General features: G+C 41.2%; 3 protein-coding genes across 3 annotated transcripts; 2 read left to right on the top strand and 1 right to left on the bottom strand.

Moving 5' to 3' along the window:
• Window positions 1-1,827: 1,827 nt before the first annotated feature.
• Window positions 1,828-12,918, top strand: tmem63a (transmembrane protein 63A). Its single transcript, XM_079290392.1, has 23 exons — window positions 1,828-1,927; window positions 3,270-3,462; window positions 3,741-3,820; window positions 3,918-3,987; window positions 4,215-4,252; window positions 4,369-4,511; window positions 4,809-4,860; window positions 4,963-5,071; window positions 5,281-5,351; window positions 5,469-5,549; window positions 5,911-6,028; window positions 6,262-6,395; window positions 7,139-7,282; window positions 7,650-7,803; window positions 7,891-7,997; window positions 8,086-8,172; window positions 8,452-8,517; window positions 8,949-9,111; window positions 9,346-9,451; window positions 9,868-10,035; window positions 10,195-10,310; window positions 10,398-10,448; window positions 10,951-12,918. Exons 2-23 carry the CDS (start codon window positions 3,295-3,297, stop codon window positions 11,089-11,091), a joined length of 2,367 nt encoding a protein of 788 aa, XP_079146518.1. The 5' UTR covers window positions 1,828-1,927; window positions 3,270-3,294; the 3' UTR covers window positions 11,092-12,918.
• Window positions 12,919-18,021: 5,103 nt separating this feature from the next.
• Window positions 18,022-21,535, top strand: rsph9 (radial spoke head component 9; the record flags this gene model as incomplete). Its single annotated transcript, XM_079290747.1, has 5 exons — window positions 18,022-18,273; window positions 18,393-18,507; window positions 18,883-19,012; window positions 19,297-19,440; window positions 21,375-21,535. The coding sequence occupies exons 1-5, from the start codon at window positions 18,047-18,049 to the stop codon at window positions 21,533-21,535; spliced, it is 777 nt and encodes a 258-aa protein (XP_079146873.1). The 5' UTR covers window positions 18,022-18,046.
• A 218-nt stretch (window positions 21,536-21,753) lies between these two features.
• Window positions 21,754-24,152, bottom strand: mrps18a (mitochondrial ribosomal protein S18A). Its single transcript, XM_079290515.1, has 6 exons — window positions 23,998-24,152; window positions 23,682-23,713; window positions 22,897-23,001; window positions 22,658-22,781; window positions 22,370-22,442; window positions 21,754-22,259 (listed from the first exon to the last, which is right to left on the bottom strand). Exons 1-6 carry the CDS (start codon window positions 24,131-24,133, stop codon window positions 22,115-22,117), a joined length of 615 nt encoding a protein of 204 aa, XP_079146641.1. The 5' UTR covers window positions 24,134-24,152; the 3' UTR covers window positions 21,754-22,114.
• Between the last annotated feature and the right edge of the window lie 1,248 nt (window positions 24,153-25,400).

The following is a 25,400-nucleotide window of genomic DNA, read 5'->3' as shown; positions in this document are numbered from 1 at the left end:
TTAATAAAATTGTCTGAACATAAGGCTTCTACAAAACATGAAACATCTTCTTTTAAACTGCAGCAGCTTTACTTGTGAACTGTGAAAGAGGTCACTGCTGACCGACACACACCAATACCAACATATATAATCTGGTTGGCATTGCCAGACAAAACATTTCTAAATCAGTGCTGCCAATAACAAATTTAAGGACAAACGCTGAGTCATTTAACAAACACTTTTAATTAGAAACGATGGGTATTGCTTGACAACACTTAGATACACATAGATGCAGCCCATGAGCAGAAGGCAAGCCTTTGCCACACTTTGACAGTCATCAAGAACCTCTTTTCCCTCGATGACGACGAACACATTGTCAGGAGTGAAGCCTTTCTGTGTTGCATTTCCATGGATGACAAGGATCTTCATGACATGTTGAGCATAGTCCTCTTCAATGACATCTTTGAAATTCAAATTTACTAATGTTCATTTTTACATCTTCGAGTCTGATGCGTTCTCAAAAAAGGACAATAGTGGGGGAAACTAACAAAAATATTGAATGCGTTCAAATGCGTCATTATGTATCTATTCTCAGTGTATATGAGGCCAACATCATTTTATATAATATTAATATATGATATCTAAACTTTACCAGGCTGGGTGAATCCAGCATGGGTCTTTGGTTCCTGCAACTCCGCCCTTTGTCACAAGTATCTCCAGAAAGTTGGTAGTGCAATTGTCCAATTTCGACAAAAAGGTTCACTCGAGATGAACTGTGGTTGTTCTTCTGAACTCCTCATTGATCTGAAACAACAAACAACATGATCAAGATGAGGTACCTTGCTCAAACAATTAATACAGTAGTCCTGCCAGTATAATGTACTATTGAGCAGCAACACAAACTACAGCCTTCAAAATGAATCAGGGTGTTTTTCTAAGAATTCAAATGTATATGTCAAGTTAAACTACAACACTACTAAGTTGATTTTACAAAATCTCCTCTGACGTCAGCCGGAGTACGCGCTATAGGTTGCCAGGTTTTACTCGTATTACCAAAGTACATTTTACTTTGTTGTGTCAAGTAGTGCATTCAATACAGTAGTTTAGTAGATATTACTTCGTGTGAATGATTACAATTTACTAATAAAAATGAGGATACATAATTACAAACAAATACCAAGTAACACATTAAGTAAAAGAGTGATATTTTAAAGTAAAAGCACTGAAATGATAATTTCTTGTAAAATTTACAAAAATAATCGAGGTAATAATTACAGGGCCAAAAACTCTTTTTTCAGTGCATGTAACTATATTAGTTGTATTACTTTAGGACTTGAATGAATGTACTGCTGAGATTTCACTGAACTCATTAATTAAAGTTTTAAAAGACTTCCCAGCATGCATTGTTTGAGAGTTGACCATCTCCAGAAACTCTTCTTGTTTTATGGTTTGAACAAAACATTTATGATGGGAACTTGTAGTGTTTCTTGACAATATGCTAATATACAATTCATGTTCGCAATAATGATACGCTAATCATAATTAGTATTGAACTCTCCTGTACTTTTTGTTTTTGTGCATCATACGTAGAATTATAAATAAAATATTTTTTATTGCGTGGTATTTACCTATTTCGTAAAATATCTCAATGCTTCATTGCTCTGAAAATAGTGCCATTGAATCACATAGAGCCATTCGTCATTGTTTTCTGCCTCGTTAGTCAGTGGAAACTCTTACAACTAACTCCTATTGCATTAAGAAGCACACAGGAGAAACAGAGGGAGGTCCTTGCTGTTTCTGTCTGGAGTGGCTCGAGACAGCTGTTTGCTCTGCTGCGTCTGCGCATACGCGGAACATAAAGGGGAAGGGAGCGGAGACCATCATATTTCTAGTATTTACTGTTGAAAGAAGTTCCCCTCGCGAAGGAATACAAAAAACAAGCATACAGGTAGGACAGACTACATGACACACACACTCGTAGGCAACGTGGAAACACGAATCGTGCCATTTTCGGACAATATAGGAAGTTGTTGTCGCGGATGTTCATAGCCGAGGTAAGCAAACGTTTGCTTAACGTTACCTCATTAGCATTAGCAATATTTACGTGTAACTTCTGCACTCTTTAGCTTCCACGTAACTGTTGCTTTAAAAACCTAAAAACCTGTAAAGAATCATACCAGTAACCGCATATCACAGTGTATTGAGTCAAATTGTTGCGTCACAATCAGAGGTTTCACTTCTTACTAAGGGGAGAAGAATTGTCCCCTGTCAAAGCTGAGAGCAGACAGATGGCATTAACGTTAGTTGTGCTTTTAGTTACGCGTCAGTTTTAATGTCAGGGGGGTGGTTTAATTGAAACAATATTTCAACTGCGCCCGCGTGACTCAAGGAATGTGGTTCATCTACTTTATAGATGGTGGGTGGGGCGCGAGCAGCCTTGTTAATAACTTGTGACGAGTGGGATTTGATATGGACTCCAGTGCTGACACTACACAGACTGTTGTTTTAGCTTCGCTGCCGAGGCCAAGTCATGGCTCAGCGTGACAAAATCCCCTAATTCCGAGTTCAAACATAGAAAAATTCAAAACCATAGTCGTAATTATGATGATACACATGTCTTTCAGAATATACACAAGTGGTGTTAAACTAACCAAACAGTAGTGTAATGTAGACTAAGTACACTTACTCAAGTACTGTGCTTAAGTCCATGTTTCAGTACTTCTTTCTTTATGTTAGTATGTGCTGCTCTATTTCAATTCATATGTGAATATTGCACTTTTTCCTCCACATTTACTTTGAAGAATTACACTCAACATACAAAACAGGTGGTCAGTTGGTAAAATAATGCATTGTTGTAGAATAAACTACCCAACAACATGTAAAGTAATACAGCTGCACCAGGTACAAAAAGCTACACACAGGATATTCATCTGTAAAAATAATCCAAGGATATTAAATATGATCAAGCAAAACCAGAGAGGATCCCTTCGGCTGTATAGTTTAGGGGAAGATGAATAGCGTGCCAGAGCTAAGTTAAGGTTCAAACTATTTTTTTAGGGTTTTTGTACTGGTGTTGTACTGATTGGACGAAACAAGCAATTTGAAGACGTCAGCTGGGCTCTTGGAAACCGTGACCTACATTTTTCAGACATTTTGTCAACAACAATTAATCAAAAGAAAATAATGACAGGATTTGTTACCTGCAGCACTAATATTTTCCTTATCACTGTTTGATCAGCTTTGACTCTGAGAGGTTGCTTCTCAATATCTACTACTGTCAATCTCTGCAGACAAACTGCTGGTTCCCCTCCGGTGATGTCTTTCCCGTGGTTGGACGAGTGGCCCCTACAGGCCACAAATGGTACCACTCCCTCTGGGTTCGTACACAGCAAGAGCTGCCTCAACGGAAAGGGGGGTGCATTCAATGGAGTCCGCTTCGGAGGAGTGCCGATTGTGCTACTGCTCGATTTCTGTGTCTTTTTGGTATGTCTAAAAATGTATGGTGTCTGCCTGCCTGTGATGTGGTGTGGTCAAGTGAGAGAAGACTGGAAGTCTTTATGTAATGTCCCTTTAGGCAAGAGACAATCCCTGCCAAAGTGCTTCATATTTTCTCTATAGAGAAAGTTTTTTCCATTTTGCAATATAAAGAAATCCATTAACTTCTTGCTTTTTTTTTTTACGAACCACTGCTTTATTTGTGTCTAGGCATATTTAGGTTATTTTGTGTGCATGAGGTGAAAGCTGATTGGTTCTTCCTACAGGTACTGCTGATTATCTTCTCTATTATCAGGAGGAAGTTCTGGGACTATGGACGTCTGGCGTTAGTGGCAGACAAGGACGGGTCAGTTCCTGATCTCGCACGCATTTGTCATGGGACAGATTTCAGATGTGAAGTTCAGATGAATCTTTTTCCTTGACTCTGTACTTTTGTGCGTCAGGTTCACCGAGTCAACGCACCGCCGCTATGGACACATGTCATCCAGCGGGGATGACTTTGAGAATGAATTGGTAGGTAAAAGAAAATCTCTGTCATCAGTTTCAGCACCAAAATCAGCACAAGGCATACAGTCACATCAGGTCTTTTCACTTTGTCAACACTTCATTTTTAACATATCAAAGCACTTTTGTAATACTTTCAAACCAGTCTTGAATCATGAAGAATTTACCAAATAATCCGTATTACTATAATCCTCGTTGTTGGTTGATGTAATCACAATACCTCCCTTTCTGTTCAGGGATTCTGCTCTTGGCTGCCTTTCATCATCAGAATGGAGTGAGTGAACTGTGCTGGTCATTGTTTCTGTACTTGTGCCTCAACTAGAGCTATTTGTATCATGCTGTGTATACCAGCTCCCTTCTTATCTGTGTGTGTGTGTGCGTGTGTTTTAGTGAGGAGAAGATTAAAGCCAGATGTGGCATGGATGCTGTTCACTACCTGTCGTTCCAGCGCCATCTGATCTTCCTGCTGTTGATCATAGGTGTCACCTCCCTCTCAATCATACTGCCTGTCAACTTGACTGGACACCTGCTGGGTGCGTTTTGCACGATTCTCTGTCTGTTGGTGAAAATTGTAGTTAGCTTACATATTTTAAAGGCTTTTTTTTTATGGACAGAATGGGTAAGGTGTGTATTTTTTGATGGTTCTAAATATGAATCAAGCAATCAAGAGCTGCACTCTCCCTAAAGTGTGTCTGTTTTTTTTTTTTTTATTGGGGATTTTGGGCACATTTTTTGGTGAAATCCAGGATATGGCTGCTTGTATTCTGATATTTTTCTTCTCTCTTCTTATTAACATGTATACTTACAGTATTTTTTTTTCTCTCTTCCAGGTGATGATCCAGACAGTTTTGGAAGGACAACTGTTGGGAATCTTCAAAAGGGGTAACTACTGTATGACGAAAACAGTTTGGATACATAAACAAAAGTGTTGTGGGTTGGTCATGACAAAATGCTCCTTTGGTGTCTGTCATCTTTTGCCTCTAGAAACAACCTGTTGTGGCTGCATACAGTATTTGCAGTTCTGTACCTGATCCTGACGGTTGTTCTGCTGCGACATCACACGTCACAAATGAAAGACATGCGCAGAGAGACGGTGAGTCGCTGCCTTCCAGACGACAAGATGTTTGGTCTGAATGTCTCTCACAAACCTATACATATCAGCTGTGTCCACGTTACTTGTTTTACTCTCTCTATTTATATTTCACCCGTATGATGAAAGTCAGATTAGTGTTTAATTATGTTAAGTGTGCTGAGTGTCGCTTGGCTGTGATGGTAACTGCCAGTCTGTCTTTCTGTTTGTAGACCAGAAACACGTTGTTTGTGTGTTCGGTCCCCAAATCGGCAACAGGCGACGATTTAAAGACTCATTTCACGTGAGTAGTATTGAATTGAACAAAGCTGAACTTTCCTCTCGACGCGGTGTCCTTGCATGTTCCCATTAATAGGAGCCATCTGCTCCATTCATCACTGTCAGCACTGTGTTTGTGTAGAGAGGCGTACCCTACCTGTTGCGTGTGTGCTGTGACCCTGGGCTATGACGTGGCAAAGCTCATGTACCTTGATAAGGAAAGGTAAGACATCAGAACAATAAGCAACAAAATACATATTTTTCATTTTAACTGTGTATCTAAGTTCTGTGTGCAGTGACAAACCCATAGAGAGAATTTACACCTTAACTCAGCAGCTCTACTGAGCTTTTTAGCATCTTTTAGCTCATTATTTTACTTTTTACGCAACCACAAATTACTTGCTCTTTAATATTTAAATGGTTTCAGGTTTTAAATGCAGAGGAAATAGTTGCAAGCAGCAGCATGTGAAGCATATTCCAGGCATAGAACTGTGTGTTTAAAATGTTGAGGGATATTTACTCAAGCTTGATACATATTTATTTATGAAATGCGTTTGTTTGTCTGTTACTGATCTTCACACCAGGATGCGAGCAGGAAAGAACCTGTGCTACTATGAGCGTGCCCTGGAGAAAACAGGGAAGCGTGAATTCATGAACCCACGCTTGTGTAGTACAATCTGTTGCTGCGGCACATGTGAGAAGGTGAGATGGACCAGAAGCTAGCCAGTTTGGTATCGGGTGTCTAAATGAAGAAGAAGAAGTAGAAAAGTAAAAGCAAATGCAGCGTTTTTGGTTTGTTCTGACTCTTGTGATGAAATGAAAAAGGGTAGCATCGGTCATATTCATTTACAGTGGCAGTAAATGAAGCAATCGGGAACAATTTTACACCAAGATTTAAATAAAGGTGGTTTCAAGTGACGCGTGTGTTTCTTCAGGTTGATGCCATAGAGTACTACAGCGCTAAAGAGAAAGACCTGCTGGAAGATGTGAGGAAAGAGGCGGAACTGGTGCCACAGCGCCCCCTGGGGATGGCCTTCGTCACCTTGCAGACCGAGGCTATGGCCAAGTAGTGAGTACCAATTTAAAGGTGTCTTTTTCTGTCGGTGCTTGCGTGTGTATTTTACTGTACAGGACAAGTAAATAGCAGGAACATCTGTCGCGTGATAATAGTAATACAATCTATGCCTCCGGCCAAGGCTGTCGCCGTTGTGTTTGCAGGTTGTCTGTCCGGTTTATTGGGAACACAATGTATTTTGCCTTGAGCAAAGTCTTTCAACGGTCAGGGCCACTGTGACCTCATAAAACACTTTTTTTTTTTTTTTTTGCTATAACTCAAGAATTCATATGCAAATTATGACAATTTCACACACATTTCTAATGATAAGTGGTGACATTTTGGACAGAAGTGGATGTAAACTGCAACTACACTGGCTGTAGGAGGCATACAACCGCAAGGAGTTAATTCTAGTTGTGAAATAGTTTTAGTTGCTCCAACTCCATAGGGATTTATTCTGCCATTTATTGCTACAGTTTCCACTTTTCAAATTGTGTTTGTCACATGACTGTCACAACAAGAGATGATTGGCTGCATCATGTCATGTGCCAATGTTTTTTCTGCAATGAGTAATTGTCCGCCGGTGTAGAAGCAGCAGTATTATGTCGGCTGACTCTGCTTGTTTCAAGACGACGATCTCTCGGTTTTATTGTCACCACATGACTTTTTGTTTTGCTGGACGCAGGCCTTTTGGGCCGCTGCCATCGATGAAAGCTGGTTAATGTGTGTCACTAACAGCTGTCATTTACTCACCTCAGCATTTTGAAAGACTTCAATGCACTCAAGTGTGGTCGCACAAGCGTCTGTTGCGGCAGACTGCCCCAGCCTTCATCGGAGAGTGGAACTCTGGAAGTGAACAAGTGGAGCGTCAGCTTTGCACCCATTCCAAAAAACGTGTATTGGTAAGGCCTGAAACGCCAACTCAGATCATATGAATTGGTATTTATAGCAGTGGTGCCCATAGGGCTGGTCAATAATTCAATATTATCATTCACCGACTTTTAGGGGAATCATATGGTGTTATTGTTTTATTGAATTCTGATGGCCAAATGCATGATTCCAATTTAATAATGAGTAGAAAAATGTTTTTGACGTTTTCTGTCAGATGTAATTCATAAAAGTGGAAAACGATTAATTGCCAATTCGATTTAATACTTGGGACATCCCCAAAATAATAATAATTATAATATATATATATATATATAATAATGCGCTGCCTCTGTGTGTAACTGTTGTTGTTTCTGTTTTTCCTACTTCCCCTTCCTACAGGGCCAATCTGTCAGTGAGAGGTATTCGCTGGTTTACGCGCTACTTGATGATCAACTTTTTCCTTTTCTTCCTGCTCACCTTCCTCACGACTCCCACCATCATTATCAGCACCCTGGACAAGTTCAACGTGACTCTGCCAATCCACTATCTCAACGTGAGACTTTTCACACGCAGACACCTACTCGTCACAATTTGTGCTTCCAGATCCGTAAAATCAACCGTTTTTTGTTTTCCACCCTAGAGCCCGATCGTCAGTCAGTTCTTCCCCACTCTCCTGCTGTGGGCCTTCTCTGCCTTGCTGCCTACCATGGTTTACTATTCTACAATTGGAGAGCGACACTGGAGCAGGTGTTACACTTACACACGTGTTGGTAGTGCAGTGATTGATTTCTGTTAGCGGAGGAAATGTTGTGATCTCGTGCCATCTGTGTCTCAGGTCCAGTGAGCAGCTGAGCATAATGCGTAAACTGTACTTCTTCTTGCTCTTCATGGTGCTGATCCTCCCCTCGCTGGGCCTCACGAGGTAATTAGTTGACCAGCTTCTAGGTTTATTGTTTCTTTTTCAGTAATACTTTAGTTGCTGTTTACTGTAGCAATCGGTCTATCTTCACATATAGTGATTCATAAATGGGGAAGACGTGATTTGCAATTGACACGTTGTAGGTACATTCACTTTTTTATTTGGTATTTTACTGTTTATTAAAAAAAAAAAAAAAGTCCCTCCCAGGATAATGGATACATTTTGGTCAAATGTAATTGAGGAAGAAGCTTGGCCGACTTTTTCTATTCTTTCTGTTTTTAGTCTTGCAGTGTTTTTCCGCTGGCTGTTTGATAAAGAGTTTCTCGCCGATGGGAAACTGCGGTTCGAGTAAGTAATCCCTGTTTTTTGCCTGTCTTGCTTTTTAAAAGAAAGAAAATAAAGAAAAATAAACAAACTAATTCATTTGAATTATGGATTTTACGACTATTGTTCTCACATTGATGATAACTTCATTAAAAAGAGACTCGTATCGTACAGGTTCAATTTTATGATGCGAGTTGCTATTTATTTACTCATTATTGATTTAGTTGCAATGTGTGACCAGCTATTGTTGCACTCACTCAAGACTGCATTGTTTAATCTAGTTTCATACTTTATAATTTCTTCTTTAGATTGCTTATTTCAGTTTTCCTAAAGTTTGTTAAAACTGCTACTAAGAGTGGACTGAGTTTACTTTCTTCAAATTCCTTCTTTTCATGAATCGTTTCATCTTTTTTCTCATTGCTTTATTGTCATCTTTTTGTTTTCCCTTCCACCAGGTGTGTGTTCTTACCTGACCAAGGCGCGTTTTTTGTCAACTATGTGATCACGGCGGCGCTGGTGGGCTCTGGGATGGAGTTGCTGCGATTGCCAGGGCTGCTGCTTTACACCATTCGTATGGCGTTGGCGCGCTCTGCTGCTGAAAGGAAATATGTAAAACAGGTTTGTGAAGGCGTTGTCCAGCAAAGGAACACTACACCCAGAAGCCAGTATTGTATTTCACTGTATATCAATGTCTGGGAAACACAACACCAGGGCCCACTTGTGTATTGAGTCCTGCCCAGTTATACATTTTTATTTTCGCAATAAACAGACAGAATTTAGTTTGTTTGCCTTATTTTCAGCCTTACCTCAACATTTGCATGTCAACTCATTTTCTTTGATTTCTGTTTACAGAATCAGGCCTATGAGTATGAATTTGGAGCCATGTATGGCTGGTCCCTATGCGTGTTCACTGTCATCATGGCTTACAGCATCATATGTCCCATCATCGTGCCTTTTGGTGAGTAGTTATGAGGCTGGCCACAAGCACGCACTCGCACACAATCAATCCAACCCGTTGCAATATGCAACCTCTTTATTGTTTCTGAGATGGATTTTTTTCTTTTTCTTAGATTTGTAGTATTACATTCACTGTACTATACTTTAGATGTCTTTTTATATTTACTATTTTCTTCTTTAATAGAGCTTCCCAGCAAAAGCATTTCACACGATTGTACTGGTATAACTGGTGTGACAGAAACCATCTTGAATCATGAATCACAGTCCATCAAATACACGGCGTATCATCAGCAGATCTATCTGACATCTTGACTGCGTTTGCCAGAGACCCCAGTGTCCATTACACACTTCTACACACACAGCATACTTCCTTCTACCGTGGGGTTTTAACATGGCTGTGTGTCTGACTCTTATCAGGTCTCCTGTACATGATACTGAAGCACCTGGTGGACAAACACAACATGTACTTCTCTTACCTGCCCGCCCGCATAGACCGCCAGGTCCACCTGGGAGCTGTCAATCAAGCTCTGGCTGCACCCATCATCTGCCTAATATGGATTTACTTCTTTTCTGTCCTTAGAGCAGGTAGGAAACAAGTGTGTGCTCAACCTGGAGAAAGTTAACATCAGTAACGTATTCACTAAGAGGACACTTAAAATGCATTCTGAAGACGGAATGCGTTACTACATAGAAAGTCAAACCCTATGCCACTGTTTAAACGATGTGTGTGTGTGTGTGTTTCAGGTTTCTGGACTGCCACATCTCTATTCACACTGGTGGTCCTGTGCATCACTGTCGTGTTCTGCCTCAGCTTCACCTGCTTTGGCCATTTGAAGTACCTCAGTCCACACAACTATGCGGTGAGCGTTCGGTTTCGTGTGCATATGCTGTCACTTCTTAGTCGTCCCTCCCACTGAGCGGTCATATTGTTTGTGTTCCTTTGACAGGTGAAAGAGGAGGACGGGGATACAGTAGAGGGAGTGGAAGAAAACACCACGGTACTGTACTTGTTCCATAACAAAGTCCACAGCGCGAATAAACAGATCAGATGTATTCAGGGCCGGCCTGATCTTAAGTTCACTCACCTGAGCTTTGCCGTAAATTCTATAACGCTATTTGTCCCCTCTCTGGTTTGTTATTCATTAACAACGTAAAATACCAGAGCTGTTGAGGTCAATGTTTCATCTTTGGTTTCTGAACAACATGCTGAAGACCTGCTTGTTCACAATGAGCTGGTCTTGCAAGTTCACATCTAACACCCAGTTTGTCTCGTACATTTTGAGGATTTTTCTTTCCTTCCCTTCAACATTGTTTTGTATCAAAACCATACTTTGGGCATTGCATGCAGTATTGCATCATATACAGGATATATATATATATATATATATATATATATATATCAGGGAGGATAAAAGAATACACAACTGAACGTTGAAAAACGCCCTTAAGAGCCCTTTGTTTGTTTTCAGTACTCATCTCTTTTGTGTTGTGTAATTACAGGTCTACCTTCCCAGAGTGCTAAATCCCAAATCACCTGCCAGCACACAACAGGAGTCTAAACCGCAGCAGTTTTACGGCTCGACAGAGGGCAGCCCGGTCCACGGCTCCAGCCCACTGCCGGGCTGTCTGTCAGATGGCTGAATCAGCGTTTTTCAACTCCGACTTAAAGCTTTGGAGTCAGAATGCCCACGACTCCTGACCGTAAATCTGCTTTATTCATAAAGGGCCTCATGCAAGAACCACTCGTACGAACAGGTTTGTCCTTTAAGTGGCTTGTACGAGTGATTTAGGAGAACTAGACGTGTTTACCAATTTCCTTGTATTTAGAATTTTCTCTTGGGTTAAAAACCCTATATAAATTACGCTTCATAATTATATTGACATTATCCTGTTAGACTCTGCAATTGGAATTGTAGGCTAATAAGATTCTATATGTATTAATTTAGCCTAACGATATCACCAATAGTTTAAATTGTCTAACACTACAATATCAATATGAACATTTCCAACAGCAAAATTAATTTATTTGACCCCTCTCGCTGCAGTCATTGATAGTGTTGCTGTGGCGAGGCATTTTTCATATCGGGCCCTCAGGTGACACGCCATTGAAAGCACTCATTATTTTCCCACATTGCTCGACTATAGCAGGTCCCTTAATTCTGCTGTTAAAAAAATGATAGACTTTCCTTTACGGATCCCCGAGAGCAGGACTTCAATACAGGAAGTGAGGCAGAACGCGTAGCCTTATATGGCATTGTTGGAGCATAATTATGCAAATGTTCAATTCTCATGACTGTACGCTCGTTGACGCACAGGTGGCGATCGCCATGTTTAAGCTGGTCATTTACACATCTGGTCATCTGAAGTTAGGAGCGCCGGCTGAATCTGACGTGGCTCACTCGTACGAGCCCACGGTATGAAAAAAAACTAAAAGAAAGATAAGCGCACAAAAGTGTTCTTGCATGAGGTCCAATGATTTCAGCGTTGAAGTCAGAGTTTGAATTCACCTCGAGCCCGCTACTCGGACACAGCTTGTCCCATTGAGAGAAAATGGCCAGATGGTACAAGAGAGTGACGTGCAATGGATTCGCAACAACATTGTGCCGCCGAACGCGAGTCCAACTTTCTTACCTTCTGCTTTTGGATAGATATTAGTTAAAAGTGCCAGTGGGGGGCAGTGTGTTGACTTTGAATTGCTTCTTGTAGGAAAGACGGTAAATAGGAATTTATTTGATATTTGGGTCATTATTTGCACTTGATCAGCATAGCGCACACATCCATGACAAACCCTCTCAGTCTTGATCTCAGTCCTCTCAGATTTGAAAAGTATTTTCTTTCTGAGGATTTTCTCGCCAATTCACCAAGGACTGTTTTGCTGAAACTTGCCATTTCAAACAAGCCACGATGTTGGATTCCAACACCGGAGTCCATTATTTGCACGTGCTGAAGCTTATTATGCAAGAATTACCAGAACAATCAAGCCTGCAACACTGACGCCAAAGAGGTGGACATGCAGAGCTTTCTGTTTGCTGCTTGTTATTTTGTGTAGATTTCTTCAGTGCCTTTTTTTGTGATGCTTTTTGAGGACAACCACGGGAATAATTAATATTGCCTCATGTTCATAATGCACTTTCTGTATCAAGAGAGCACTGTTTTGTGTCTACTTAATAGATTTGTAATTTGACGAGAGGGCATTTGTATCAGTATTGCTGGAGTTTTGCAACCAAACGTTTTTGTTTAGTCTACACGTGACAATGGTGACCGCCATTATTTGATATGATTGTTCAAAATATGCAAAATCTTGCTGATCCATTTAATGAAGGAACGTTTCACACAGGTCAAGGTTTATTTGTATTTAATGTACTCTGAAGTGATGTTTTTGCAGCTTTTTTTAAATGTGCATTCTAACAAGGATTGAATATGTTACGGTGAACTTTTAGCTTTGTACAGGGTGAATAAAATGTCAACATTAAACATTCCTTCATGCAGTTTCAGAATACAAACGGGAACTTTACAGTCTTGCCATTTGGGGGCACTGTTGAGCTGCACTGGGGTAGTAAATCCACAGAAGTGGAAAAAGGACAAATGCGCAGTGTTTCATTGAGGATTCTTAACTTATTCCGACATTGGTATGAGGCGACAATTCCAGTAGCTCCACCTCCTCACCTGATCTTTCGCTATTGTCTCCCTTTTCTTTTGCTTCCTCTTTTCTCTGCCCTTTTCCCCTTTCTTACCACGGTACCTGCCTCAGCTAATAACCTCTATTGTCATTTGAGGACTTTTAGCATTCTGTAGTGATTAGTGTAGTTGTTAAATATGGGTAATGAAGTGCTAAGCTGACAACATATATAGGGTATTAGCTGTGGTTTAGAGACGGGTTTGTACCCTGATGGAGCCTCACAATAGTTCTTGAAATTGCCCAATAAAAATGAGGAACAGCAGCTACTGAAATGCTGCTTAACAGCAAGTATCTGACACACTTCTTTTCTTGGGTTTCATTAGTCTGCATACTTAAAAGTCACAATGTGTCATCCCACTAAAGCTGCTGCTAATAACAGCATGTTTAGTCACACACAAGGTTTAAAGATTGTTTATGAAGAGATTTTAAAGAACACTTTAAACTTTTCTTTTATATGGTTTTATCAATTTTGTAAGATCTGAGTGAACAAAGGTTATTGATTGCGCTTTACCCCAAATGTCGGCCAAAGATTAAGTATTTCAAAACAATCTCTCACTTGGTGGTGGTGCGCGCGCGCGTGTGTGATTAAGCAATACAAAATATAATAGTGTTCTCCGTGCTGAATGATCTCCAGTGTGCCAATAATAATAATAATAAAACCCACAATATAGCTTTTTATTTTATGAAAATCGAATCATAAAAACGTGCACTGCATGACCCCCATACAAAGAGACTTGGAGACAGATTTGAACAGACGTACCTCAACAAAGTCACATGAGAAAGCTGTGCAGGGTCAGGATGCGGGGGCACTAATAACTTGCAGATATCCTCATGTGGCTCCAAGGATGAGCTGGGAAAGAGATGAGCGTTTGATATTAGATACCTGATATATTGTCTATGGGTTGTGTGTATGAAGTGTGTGTTCAATGCACTTGCTGTTACAGAAGACTGGCGAGCTCAGCGGAGCGGGAGAAATGTGGACGTTATGGCTGCAGGAGCCTGGGAAGCAGCTCTGTACAGCTTTCCAAAAACCCAAACTGTGACCCAAAGTTAAACACACCCCGAATTCACTGGCTCAGTTTCGGCCCACATGGTTTTGGGCTTCTAGTGTGTGAAAGTTTGCTCCAACGACACGCAAACTGGGAGCGGTTCGTGGCATCGGATGTTGAAACAGCTCAGCCAGATGTTCTCACAGACATTATGCTCTACAACTGAACACCTAACCAGTTCCCCTCACTCAGACACTTCAAGGGATACTCGAGTTGGATAAAGGGATGGTCTTCAGTCACTCACAAGGGAGAAGATCTAAAAATGCTGAATCATAAATGTCCCTCCTTGCTAAAAACATTTTTGTCTCTTTTTACAGAACACAATATTTAGAAATTACAGACCTTTAAAATAAGTGTTAGAAAGAAATATTTTCTTTCCTGCTGAGCGTTGGATGAGACGATCGTTCTAAATATACAGTAGTAAGGAGAGACGTTCGTACAGATCAAACCAACAAGGTGTTCATTTGTTAGCTTTCGATGCCTTCTTTGGATACCACCTGCTGCCAGTGTTTGTGCAAAGCTGTCAGCAGCTTCTCATTCAGTGCAGACACGAGAACAGTATCAATCGTCTCCGCAAATCAGCGTTTTCCTTATGATGTCAAAGGATTCCTTTACAGAGCTGTGACCAAGATATGTAAGCAGGAAACTTAACAGTGGAAAAAAGGACAATATTAATGAGACACTGTTTCCAAATGACCGTAAACGTATATCTTTGGCATTTCTGTACTGGAATTTCTTATTGGGAGACATGTACACCGATGCGTTTATATCTGCAACAAGCTAATATTAGCCGCCATGTTAGCATGGACAATTTATTTGTAATCTGTTTTGTAATCAAGTGGCGATACTAGATTTCGAAAGTCCAGTGTGAGGAGAGTATTAACTGAAAACAATACGCTTTGAAATTTGAGGAAAACAGATTTAAAAAAAAGCCTGTTGATAACAATTATCCATTTCAAACAGTTTGTCGGCACCACAGGTCAAATGAAACCGCAGTAATTTAGCCTGTACGGTATTACTAGTTTACACAACACGCCTTTCTCTGGATCAAAATATTGACCCAGTCTTAATCCAAAACCTCTGTTTGTATGTAGGTGTGCAACCCACTGAACTCAGTGCCCTCAATGCATTCTTGATATTGTTGTATGTTCTTTTGTATACCACAGACACTATTATTTAGTCACTTCACTCCCTCTCTCTCTCAGTATTCACATAATGCTGCACTCCCAGGCCACTGAACTTGAGAAACAGCCCGTTTGTGTATGTGTGTGTGTGTGTGTGTGTGTGTGTGTGTGTGTATCAAATAGGAATAAACCCCATTTAGAGTTCTGAGGTTTTGAGGTCAGGTTTCCTTCATGTCACCACCAAGATCGATGGATGTGACCTCTGACTGCTCCAATTTGTATATAAACATAGCGCTGGCCAATCACAGCATCGCGTGGGATGGTGCCAGCCAATGAGAGCGTCTGGCAGCATCGTGCTCTGTGGCACTCCCATCTTTTGTCCGTCAGGATTAGTGCCGTGGCAACGCTGGTCGCCTGGGAGGTGAGTTTCCCAGAGCAGCGGGACCAGGACAGAAACAGGACGCTTCACTCCAAGTGTTACTTCCCCCTCCCGTCCAATTGGGAAACAGAACCAGAGTTGTGTGTCTGTGTGGGTCACTCTGTGGCCTCCAACTCCAAAACTTCCACCTATACTGCCAACTCTAATGGGGTGACATCCTGAGCCACAAGCTCAAAGTGTGTTTGTCTGTGTGAGTGGATGGGTTGGTGAGGGGCTGTCCTTGTGTGTTCTCTTCTGTGTGGGGTACTCTGTAAAAAAAAAAAAAGTCACCCCACTCTCCCTCCCGTTTCTGTTGGTGCACTACATTAGCCAGAAGGGCAGAGCGCCAGACAGCTGAAATCACCACTGCTGATGAAGCATGTGACTCCAGACCGAGGCCCTTTTGTTTGGACAATTACAGCCAACACACAGAGCCCTGGAAATGCAGTGTGGCATGGGAATAGGCAGGCATGGGAATGAATGGACATTGGGAATTATTAAAACCTGCTTGTGTTCTTTAGAGAAACTGCCTGAAATAGGTTCTTAAAGTTACAACCCTCAAGATTTTTTTTCATGAAATTAAACCTCATTTTTGATACCATTTATAGTATTATTTATAGTATTATTTCTGCAAAAGCCATTCAATGTATTTATATTCTGTAATGACCTCTTTAGACAGTAGTTTTCATTGTTCCCATGCTGGATTCAAATTGCCGACCCCCCCGACCCCCCCGCCCAAGGGATCCACAACAAACAATGCTTGCTTCACATGAAAGTGGCTGGTTGGACGCAGCAGTAGGGAATGTTGGATTTGCAGCTCTGATACAGGGTTAGGTGATATCAGTGAGATAAAATGCATACCTCATTTCCTGTGAATCCCTTGTGTGTGTGAAGGTTTCATGGAAATCTTTAGGGTTGTAACTGTAAGTGGTGAGGATATGAGGGTTAGAATGAATTCAATCAGCATGAACGAGAACAGAGTTACAAACTCAAAAACCCAGAAACAAATCAATACAGTGGAAGGCAAGATCGTCAAGCAAGCTGAGGGACCAAAATAGGATCACCAACCACAAGATTAGCCCAAACCTGGCAGACTGGCCGAAATCTTTTGTTGGACCGAAGCCAATCCTGTTTTTCTAAGTGTACAGTAAGTTAAGCCATGCTTCACACTGCGTATACAGGTTGAGACTGCTGGGTCTGAGCCAGGATAAACCAAACAGCTGATGTGTCCACACAGAGCTCCAGAAAAAAAAAGAAATCACAAGATGAAAAGAAGAAAGAGAAAAGTCCCAAATAATAAGGAGAATTTGGAAAATCCATTTAAAGAGACATACTATACTGTATTGTATACCGATCTATGTTTTGTGTGTTTAATATCTTTTTCATGCAGACATTTGTCTTATTACAGTTAATGATGGCTGCTTCCCTTTTCGGTGTTCCCTGCTTTCATGCATCAACTGGTATGAGTATCACTTCCCAATAAGAGATTAAAAAATGAGAAGTTACCAGGGAACAAATGAGAAATGAATGTGGAACTAACTGCTAGTTAACTATTAATTCATGATAACTCCTAATCAACTTTTTTATAGTAGGTAATAATTAATGAATTGAGAAACGAGTGAGGAACAAATCAGAAACAACTTGATAATTGATGAATGAATTTCCTTAATAATTCCTAATGGAGGACAATTGAGGGACAATGATAAGTTACTACAGACTGGGATATCCGATACTAATGTATCATTAAGTAGGTTAGTTCTGGGACACTTAGAGATAAGCAATGTCAAGATATTGTGTTTGATTTTAGTTGTCATAATAGTGACACACATTCTTCACTTTATTGACTGTAATTCCTTCCTAAAATTAATTTGCACATAGCACCAGTAGTCTGGGGTTCATTCTTTACCGGGAGTGTATGGGGTGAGACAGAAAGCTGCCATTAAATGTCTCCCCAGGCAACAAATTAAACTAAATACAGCCATATTAATATTTACACTTCTTCTCGCACGCACTTGAAAAGCTGGGGCATGACGTCAGACCGGACTCGTGAGTGGTCTGGTTTGTATAAACACTCCAAGCAAACACACCAAAAAATAGAGGTCAACTATTTTTTTTGTGTGTCGTTTCTGTTTTAGATGTTTTACGTTTACGCCTTTAAAAAAAATGGCGTTTACAAAAAAATAAAGTAAACAAACTAGTGCGTTTCCGGTGCAACCGGGTTTGTTGTCATTAGCAACCAAACGTTCGAACGTGAAAGGCTTTTGTTCGCCCAGATATCTTTACGTTAACTAACATCTACGCTTTAAAGTCGTTGACTACAAGAACAATGGACTCAAGTGTGTTGTCCTATTCTTTGGAACTCGTTGCCGGTAGCGGGATTACTTTAAGCGTTGAGCAAAGAGCCGCTCTGCAGACTTCTGTGGTGCTCCTGAAGAAAAACTACAAGTTCCACCGCGTCTTGTTCTGGGGCAAAATATTGGGATTAAAGAAAGATTATTTTATCGCTCAGGGGAGAGGAGAAGATGAGATGCAGGATAAAAAGAATCTCTACAGGTAATATAGCCTCATCTGTGATTCTGTATCTTTGCAGCTACGTTTATGTCTGCAGAGTGTGACATTACATCACCTGTGTGTGCGTGTGTGTGTGTGTGTGTGTGTCCTTTGGTCTGCAGCTTCAACTGCATGGACTGGTTCCTGCTCCCTCTGGCCACAGACTCTATGATCGAGGAAGTGACCAAAGCTGCGAAGAGTCGCTTCATCGGAGACCCCTCTGCTATGGAGAATGAAGTATGATTAATTGTTGTGAAAATATTGAGCTGTCAGAATAAACTCTCATTATAGTATTCAGTGGTACTGCATCAGAGCAACCTTGAGTGTTAAATTACCCAGTGGGTAGTTAATGAGTATAAATCCATCAATCTACTAATACCCAAAGAAAAATATTTGACCACATTAATATGCTGTAGAATGAACAACAATTGCAAAAGAGGCAATGTCCTACCTTTGCCAAAAGATACATCACGGATCACAATATCTAATTTCAGCTACAAACAAGTGTTTTACTCATGAAGAATCGGTGCAAAGCTGTGTTTCATTCAGTAATTGGCAGATGTTGTCCGTACAGCCGTGTAAAGTTCAGAGAGTGACTGTTCTTGGTTTCAGTCCACAGTCAACGAGGAAAGCAGGCTGGCAGTGACGATTCATCAGATCGATGAGGAAGCGTCTGTGGTACCACGCGGCGCCTTGGTCAAAAATCCGCATGGCCTCGTCCAGATCAACCACAGCTTTGGTGGTAAATATGTGTCAATCTGTCACATGGCGGGTGGGTGACTGTGTCTCAGTGTGGAGCGTCAATATTTTCTGCAGCATGTGAATAACGCTGAGATGTTTCATACGGTATATGTATTTATTTCAGTTGGACTGGATGCATACGATAAAACAGGTTCAGAAATATTTTATACACACCTCTTTAAATCGTGCCTATATGTTTACATCATTCCGGGGTATAATTGCATCATCGTTGCTGTGATTTAGCTTGAAATACTTACCAATGTGCATTGTTTTTGTTTTCCTTAGGTCTGCCTCACTCAGAGGCAAGGAGGCTTGACAACTTCCTTCACTTCAGCAAAGCAAAGAATCCTAAGAAAAGCGTCCTAGAAGTGGGTGTTGTGAACCAAACAATCGACTTCCTGGATGTACTCATGGATGACATTCCTAAAGGTGAAACCAGAGTTCAGACTATTCTGGACTGTAACATGTCACCAGTCGTTACATCGCACGCAGACAGACATGCTTACTGAATTTGTTGCAACGATTGAAGTACACGGACACATCTTAAACAAGCCCGTATTTATCTTATGATCGCTGAGATTTGAGAGGTTTTGTTTGGAAAACTAGTCAATCAAACCAGTGCAGAAAGATTGTGATCCATTTATACATGTCTATTTTGAGCAGTGTTATTAAGGCCTTCACAGTGCTCTTTGGAAATCATTCTTGTTCCAACTGCCATGCTACATAACAACTAAATGATGTGAGATTTTAGCACCAATCATTTTGGTGATTCGACTGACAGAGTCAAGCGGGGAAGTGAAAACTGAGTCGTTTAAACTGTAAAATGAGTCAGTTACGCAGGGTTAAACTAAGCAACGTCATCAAACGTCTGATGGTCAACCTGCCATGATGGAATAGGTTTTCTGGGAATATGTTGGAAGAACTTTAGCATACAGCGGTCTCTCTGATATCCAGCATGAGTCGTCTGGTTGAGGAATGTCTGGGCTCGAGGATCTGGTTTCATGGCCAACTTACTCAGAGGCTGTTCTCAATTTCTTCATAGGAAAATTACAGATAATTATGCTGTCATCATAAAAACCAGACCAGAAACAAGTACATGGGAGGAGGACCACCTGACACCAAACTGAAGGGAAATGATTAATAGTGCTGCTCACATCTAAATCAAACGACAACAATTCAAGTAGTATTACCGTTTTAGGCAATATACAATTTACCACTGCCAATTAGTATGCAGAGCACACAATGTTGTACATTTTCGACCTTAAAAATGGAAGTGCAGTATGACAATGGATTTGAGACCAGCTTTCCTGAGATGGGAAATTCCCTTGTATGGCCTTTAACATTTTTCCGTGTACCGGTAGTTAAAAGCATAAAATGATGAGTCTTTCGGGTTTGTGTAGTCACATCCTGGTGGGAAAATCAGATATTTGAGCTGTTTAACAGCTTAACTACATGTGTTGGAAAAATCAAACCCAGGAGGCAAACGATAAGCAAACATGGATACTGTGAAGATAATGTGAAGTTAGTCGTGTTTCGTCGTGTCCGGGCAGTTTTGAGGTTAGTTGCTGCGCTGAATGTACTCCAGGCTGACTGAAGTATGGCTGTGAGAAAAAGCAAAAAACGTTCAGCGCACATGACCAAACGTGCAACAGCTGTTTGATTTATTAAGAGGGCTTTCACATGTGTTTATGTTTGCGTGTGTCATCACTGCGGCAGACATTACAAAGCTGTATGAATGCCACACTCACTGCAGCCGTCTTAACCGGATCGCATGCCTTTGCTGAGAAGGAGAATGAGTTACCATATGTCAAACGGGCCGCTGGAGAACATGTGGTATGATGCATCTCCACTAAAAGACAGGTGCTTTCCTCTGAGACCCTACATTGCCCCCCCCCCTTCTCTAAAACAATCTTGCAAGCGGTTTACAGCTCCTGATTTACGGCTCTGGGTTTCTCCTGCAGCAGTGTTGTCATGACCTGAAACATGGCTTTACTTTTAGTTGAATCATACTTTCAAAAAGGCAAAAAAAAAAAAAAAGTGTTGAAAGAACCATCTAATTATCGAAATCATCTCTCTTTTATGCAACAGCATCAGGGGGCTTTTTTTGGTCTCCATTATTACATAGCAGCAGATCCAGCTATTGTTCTCAATTCCCTGGGACCTGGTTACACCCACACATATTAAGGAACACGTTAGACTGTAAATATCAAAATGCACAAAAGGTTGATTTATTGGATTATCCCTTGGCTGCCTCCAGAATTTAATCATCTTGGACTGACTTCCAAAGATCTCAATATGATGTGGCAGCCTCCTCCATTTAACAGCAATTATTTACACCAAGCCTGCTTTGTGTGTGTGTGCAGGATCATGGAGTCTTCAGCTTGAATGCGCCAGCAACGTGTGTGTGCTTCGCAGCCTGCTGTGGCTTGGCCTAACCTTCTTCCATGTGCCAATGACTCCACAACACGGATACATGTACATCGGTGATGGGAAAAAGAATTTGGACCTTCCCTTCGTGCTGTGAAAAGACACATCTCACACGCATGTCTCTGTTGTTCATATCAACCCTCACAATGTATTTTGTGGTGACATATTCTAGGACTTTGTTCGTTTTGTCCTAAAACAAATAAACTAAAAAGAGCACAGTCATGCAATTTGTCTACAAGCTTTTTGTTGCGTTCCGCTCTCATGTACAAAAGCTGTTCCCATACAGTAAACACACGTTACGAGGCAGAGTAAGCAGACACATTTTATTTGCACATCTGTGTGGCCTTGCGTATACACAGTCAATATACCACCTACTTTGAAACTGTTACACTGACCCAGTTGAATGAAGTTGTCGCAGAGTTCACTTCAAGGGCTTTTTGAAAACCAGCCGAGATGGAAAAAGATGGTTCTGGATCGGGGCTGAGCATGTTTCATTAAGAGGGTGACGCATCTTGATAAACAAAAAGGTAGAATAAATACAGATGGAAGAAGCTTTTAAGCCCTTTCCCCGGGGACATCACAAAAGTCAATCCGCTTGAAACTGCGTCTTCGCATTCAAAAAGGCCCACCCACTCTCATCCAGTTGCTGTACCGATTCGTCGGGGCCTTCTGTCCTTCAGTGTTTTATAGAAACGTGCTTGACACCGTAGCGCACATTGTTCTTGAGTATTGGGTCACCAACATCCATGCGCTTCTTACACCACTTTAGTCCACTTCTATATATGGGTTTCACTGTGTCAATGGACCAGCGAGTGAGGTATCTGTACAACAGAAAATCATTGCTAGTTTCAGTTGCACTGAGACTGGTGCTGACAATCGATAGATGGTGGTGGGAAACACATGTATGAGCAGAAACACGCGTGTACATTACCTGTTAAGTTGTGGCTTGGGCCTCTTTGGGACGTGGCCCTCTGGAAGTTTGGGTTTGTGGTCAGGGAGCAGACCTTCAACACAGGGAAACACAGAAGTCACATGCTTGTACTTCATTTAAATGAGTCCTCAAACACAGATGTTAGTCAAGCAGGTCCAAAAAGGTACAACAGATTAAGAATGTGATGGCTACCATTGATGTTGACAGATTATGAATGAGAGGGTAACTTGAGTTTGGTGTGGACAAAGATTCAAATACACAAAGGAGGGGGCAGGCAGTAACACTGACCTGCTCTGTGAGCCATCTGAACACAGGTGGCAATCTTGCGATGCTCCTCTGGACAGAGACCAGTGATCCTCTTGGGCATCATCCCTCCATCTGACCTGACGAACTGACTCAGCAACAGGACATCCTGGAGGGGTGGAAACAAAAGACGAGAAAGCAAACCAGACACAATAAACATGCTGATGCGCTTTTCAGGACGTCTGAGATTACTTTGCTCGTCACATTCCTGTAGACGCACTTACCGTGTAGTTGTATTTGTGCTGCAGGTTCCATCTGTATATGGGACACTTGGCTGTGGGGTTTGGAGGCTGTGGTCCTGCTGGAGCGTTCGCTACTTGTCCCTCAATCTGACAGTTAGGGATATAATACGTTACGGTAGGTTCCTTGTCAGGTTGACAGAATATTTGTGCAGTAAGAGAAAGTGATTTCCCCCTCTCCCACTATCCGATCTAAGTGTAGGTTGGAGATGTGTCCCAGTGCAGGTTAAAGGAGTTGCCTATGAGCGTGCAGGCTGCACATCCTGCACGCTGACATTGGCTCGGGGCTGCACACCCATATCGGGCACAAAGGCTCTTTTCTGATGCCCAGAAATGTCCCAAACACAGCAAAATAAGAAGACATAAGAAAATACAGGCAGAGGGCAGGCTCTCTGTAGATACAGACACCACCACACACTTATAGTGGGACGTACGGGTTGACTGAGAGGGATTACTTTTTTATCAGTCTATACATTGTTTTTAGCAGAAAATGCTGCATACTACACCTTTAAACATCCATACTAGTTATCTATTTGGCTTTTAATTTGTTTCCTTAGTAAATAGCCTGATATAACAACACAAGCCATTATTATATAACACATTATATATGTGTATATATCAGAATTCACTTAAATGCCACAATAAATACTGTGATTTTTTTGATTGTGCTTCCAGCTTCAACACATTGTGTGGGTATCACAAATAAAACTAAGTGCTTATATAATGTATAGCTAACAACCCAATAAATCATTACTACTGGGTGTACCTACCGTTGTTGTTTTACCCTCCCGTTTCTCCACCACTGTAAAACAGACATTTTATGTTAGAAATATCAATGCCAAAATGTCTGTACTGCTTTCCTGTTATGGTGCCTACTTAGAATGTGGTTCGATGAGGCTACAGTTATGAACGAATGAATGCATGTTGTTGTATTTCCTTAGAGGAGCATGCTGTATGCAGGTCTAAGATGAAGTCACTTCTGAGCTGCCTCTGATCACTGTCAGTGTCTTTACGTTAGCATGCTAGCTACCATTAGTCTTCTTACATTGGTGCGCTATAATCTTAACGGTTGCAGATAAATCTTACCTTGGCGGATCCCTCGACTCTGAATGGTTAACGCCGGTAGTTGGGGAACATTTATCCTCTGTTGGACCTTCACGTTCACTAATTTCATGCCCGAAAATGAGCTCCACGCAGACCTCAGCATACTGCGGGCTGCCATGTTTACGTCCCGACCTTCGCCTTCGTCTCTTCCGGTCTGGTAATCTCGCGAGAATGAAAACAGCGACACTCGCGGCGAAGACCTGTTATGACATCGATGATGCTGAAGACCAACAAAAGTCACATTCCAACAGAAAGTAGTTATATAAGTAAACTAATCAACTTAAATTCCCCCATGTACGTGTATGACATGTGATTGTCTTTAATGAACTGGCAAATGGAAATTGTATTTCAAATACAGATGAATATAATTGCCTTGTGATCCTTAATCAAAAGATTTGTCTCAAAGGACAACCCATTGTAAGCCAAGATCGAGCCTAAATCGAATGGATCTGCCACAAAGCACAACACAAACTGCAGCACGATATCAAACAAAATTAAATATAAGGGGGGAAATCAATGAAGACACTGCATGTTGAAAAGTATAGCCTATCCAGAACAAGGGAGAACTCCCAGGAAAAGGTGAGAGTGACATCCATATCACAGAGCCTGGAGATTGTAAAGCTAGAATGTATTCGTCTGCAAGAAAGATTTAAACATAACGTGCCAGTGCGGGGGGAAATAAATCCATTCTGCGATAAACTGCAGCATGTGGATCCGAGACATGCTTTCATCCTTTGCCCTGCTTTTGTTTAGATGCTCAGAGTTCATAACAAAGATAAGGCCACGGCTCATGGTTCCTTTCATACCACGCTCATCTGATGGAAGTATGAGAGGCACCAAGAGGAGCAGCTTTGGAGCATGACAAACCTTTGTTGCAGAAACTGGAGGATACAGGTTCTTCTTGCCACGATACGGAGACTCAAGGAAGATAAAGAGTTTGATGTTTGATAGTGTTATCATGAGAACCCTATGCCATTGTACAGTCGTGTTTTTGTTAGCCATCTTTCTTATGGCTTAATCTGTTTGCACAAAGAAAGCACTAAGAAAGCCGAGACAGGCTGCAACAATAGATCTGCTTACAGAAATCCATTCTTCGATACAGTTGAATACATTTCTGGAATTTGTTCCTGTGCAAATTAGAGCTGTATGATACATTGAAGCACAGCCACTGTGATACTGTCTCCCGTTGCAGGATCTCCTACAAATGTATGGTGCAGATTATTCCTTCCCCTGTTTGTTTTGGTACCGTACAATTATTATCTTTATGCAAACAATTTTCCTTTCTGTCCTCAGGGTAGGTCTCAATTTTCCAAACAGCATCATTGCCAGAGCAATGTTTCTACGAGTGGGGCCCTTTTGTTTGCTGTGAAAGTACGCGGCAAATG

The sequence above is a fragment of the Melanostigma gelatinosum genome (genome assembly GCF_949748355.1).
Source record: "Melanostigma gelatinosum genome assembly, chromosome: 19".
Classification (NCBI taxonomy): Eukaryota; Metazoa; Chordata; class Actinopteri; order Perciformes; family Zoarcidae; genus Melanostigma; species Melanostigma gelatinosum.
The sequence above is the reverse complement of the archived record's forward strand: the minus strand, read 5'-3'. Positions and strand labels throughout refer to the sequence as shown.

What these genes read in the sequence shown, in the direction of transcription:
- tmem63a (XM_079290392.1), top strand. Translation starts at nt 3,295, where the DNA reads ATGTCTTTCCCGTGGTTGGACGAGTGGCCCCTACAGGCCACAAATGGT. An exon ending in CCTTTCATCATCAGAATGGA is followed by an intron (nt 4,253 to 4,368) that starts GTGAGTGAACTG and finishes CGTGTGTTTTAG; the next exon opens with TGAGGAGAAGATTAAAGCCA. An exon ending in GGAGAGCGACACTGGAGCAG is followed by an intron (nt 7,998 to 8,085) that starts GTGTTACACTTA and finishes TCTGTGTCTCAG; the next exon opens with GTCCAGTGAGCAGCTGAGCA.
- mrps18a (XM_079290515.1), bottom strand. Translation starts at nt 24,133, where the DNA reads ATGGCAGCCCGCAGTATGCTGAGGTCTGCGTGGAGCTCATTTTCGGGC. An exon ending in GGGAGGGTAAAACAACAACG is followed by an intron (nt 23,002 to 23,681) that starts GTAGGTACACCC and finishes CCTAACTGTCAG; the next exon opens with ATTGAGGGACAAGTAGCGAA. An exon ending in CCCAAGCCACAACTTAACAG is followed by an intron (nt 22,260 to 22,369) that starts GTAATGTACACG and finishes TCTGTTGTACAG; the next exon opens with ATACCTCACTCGCTGGTCCA.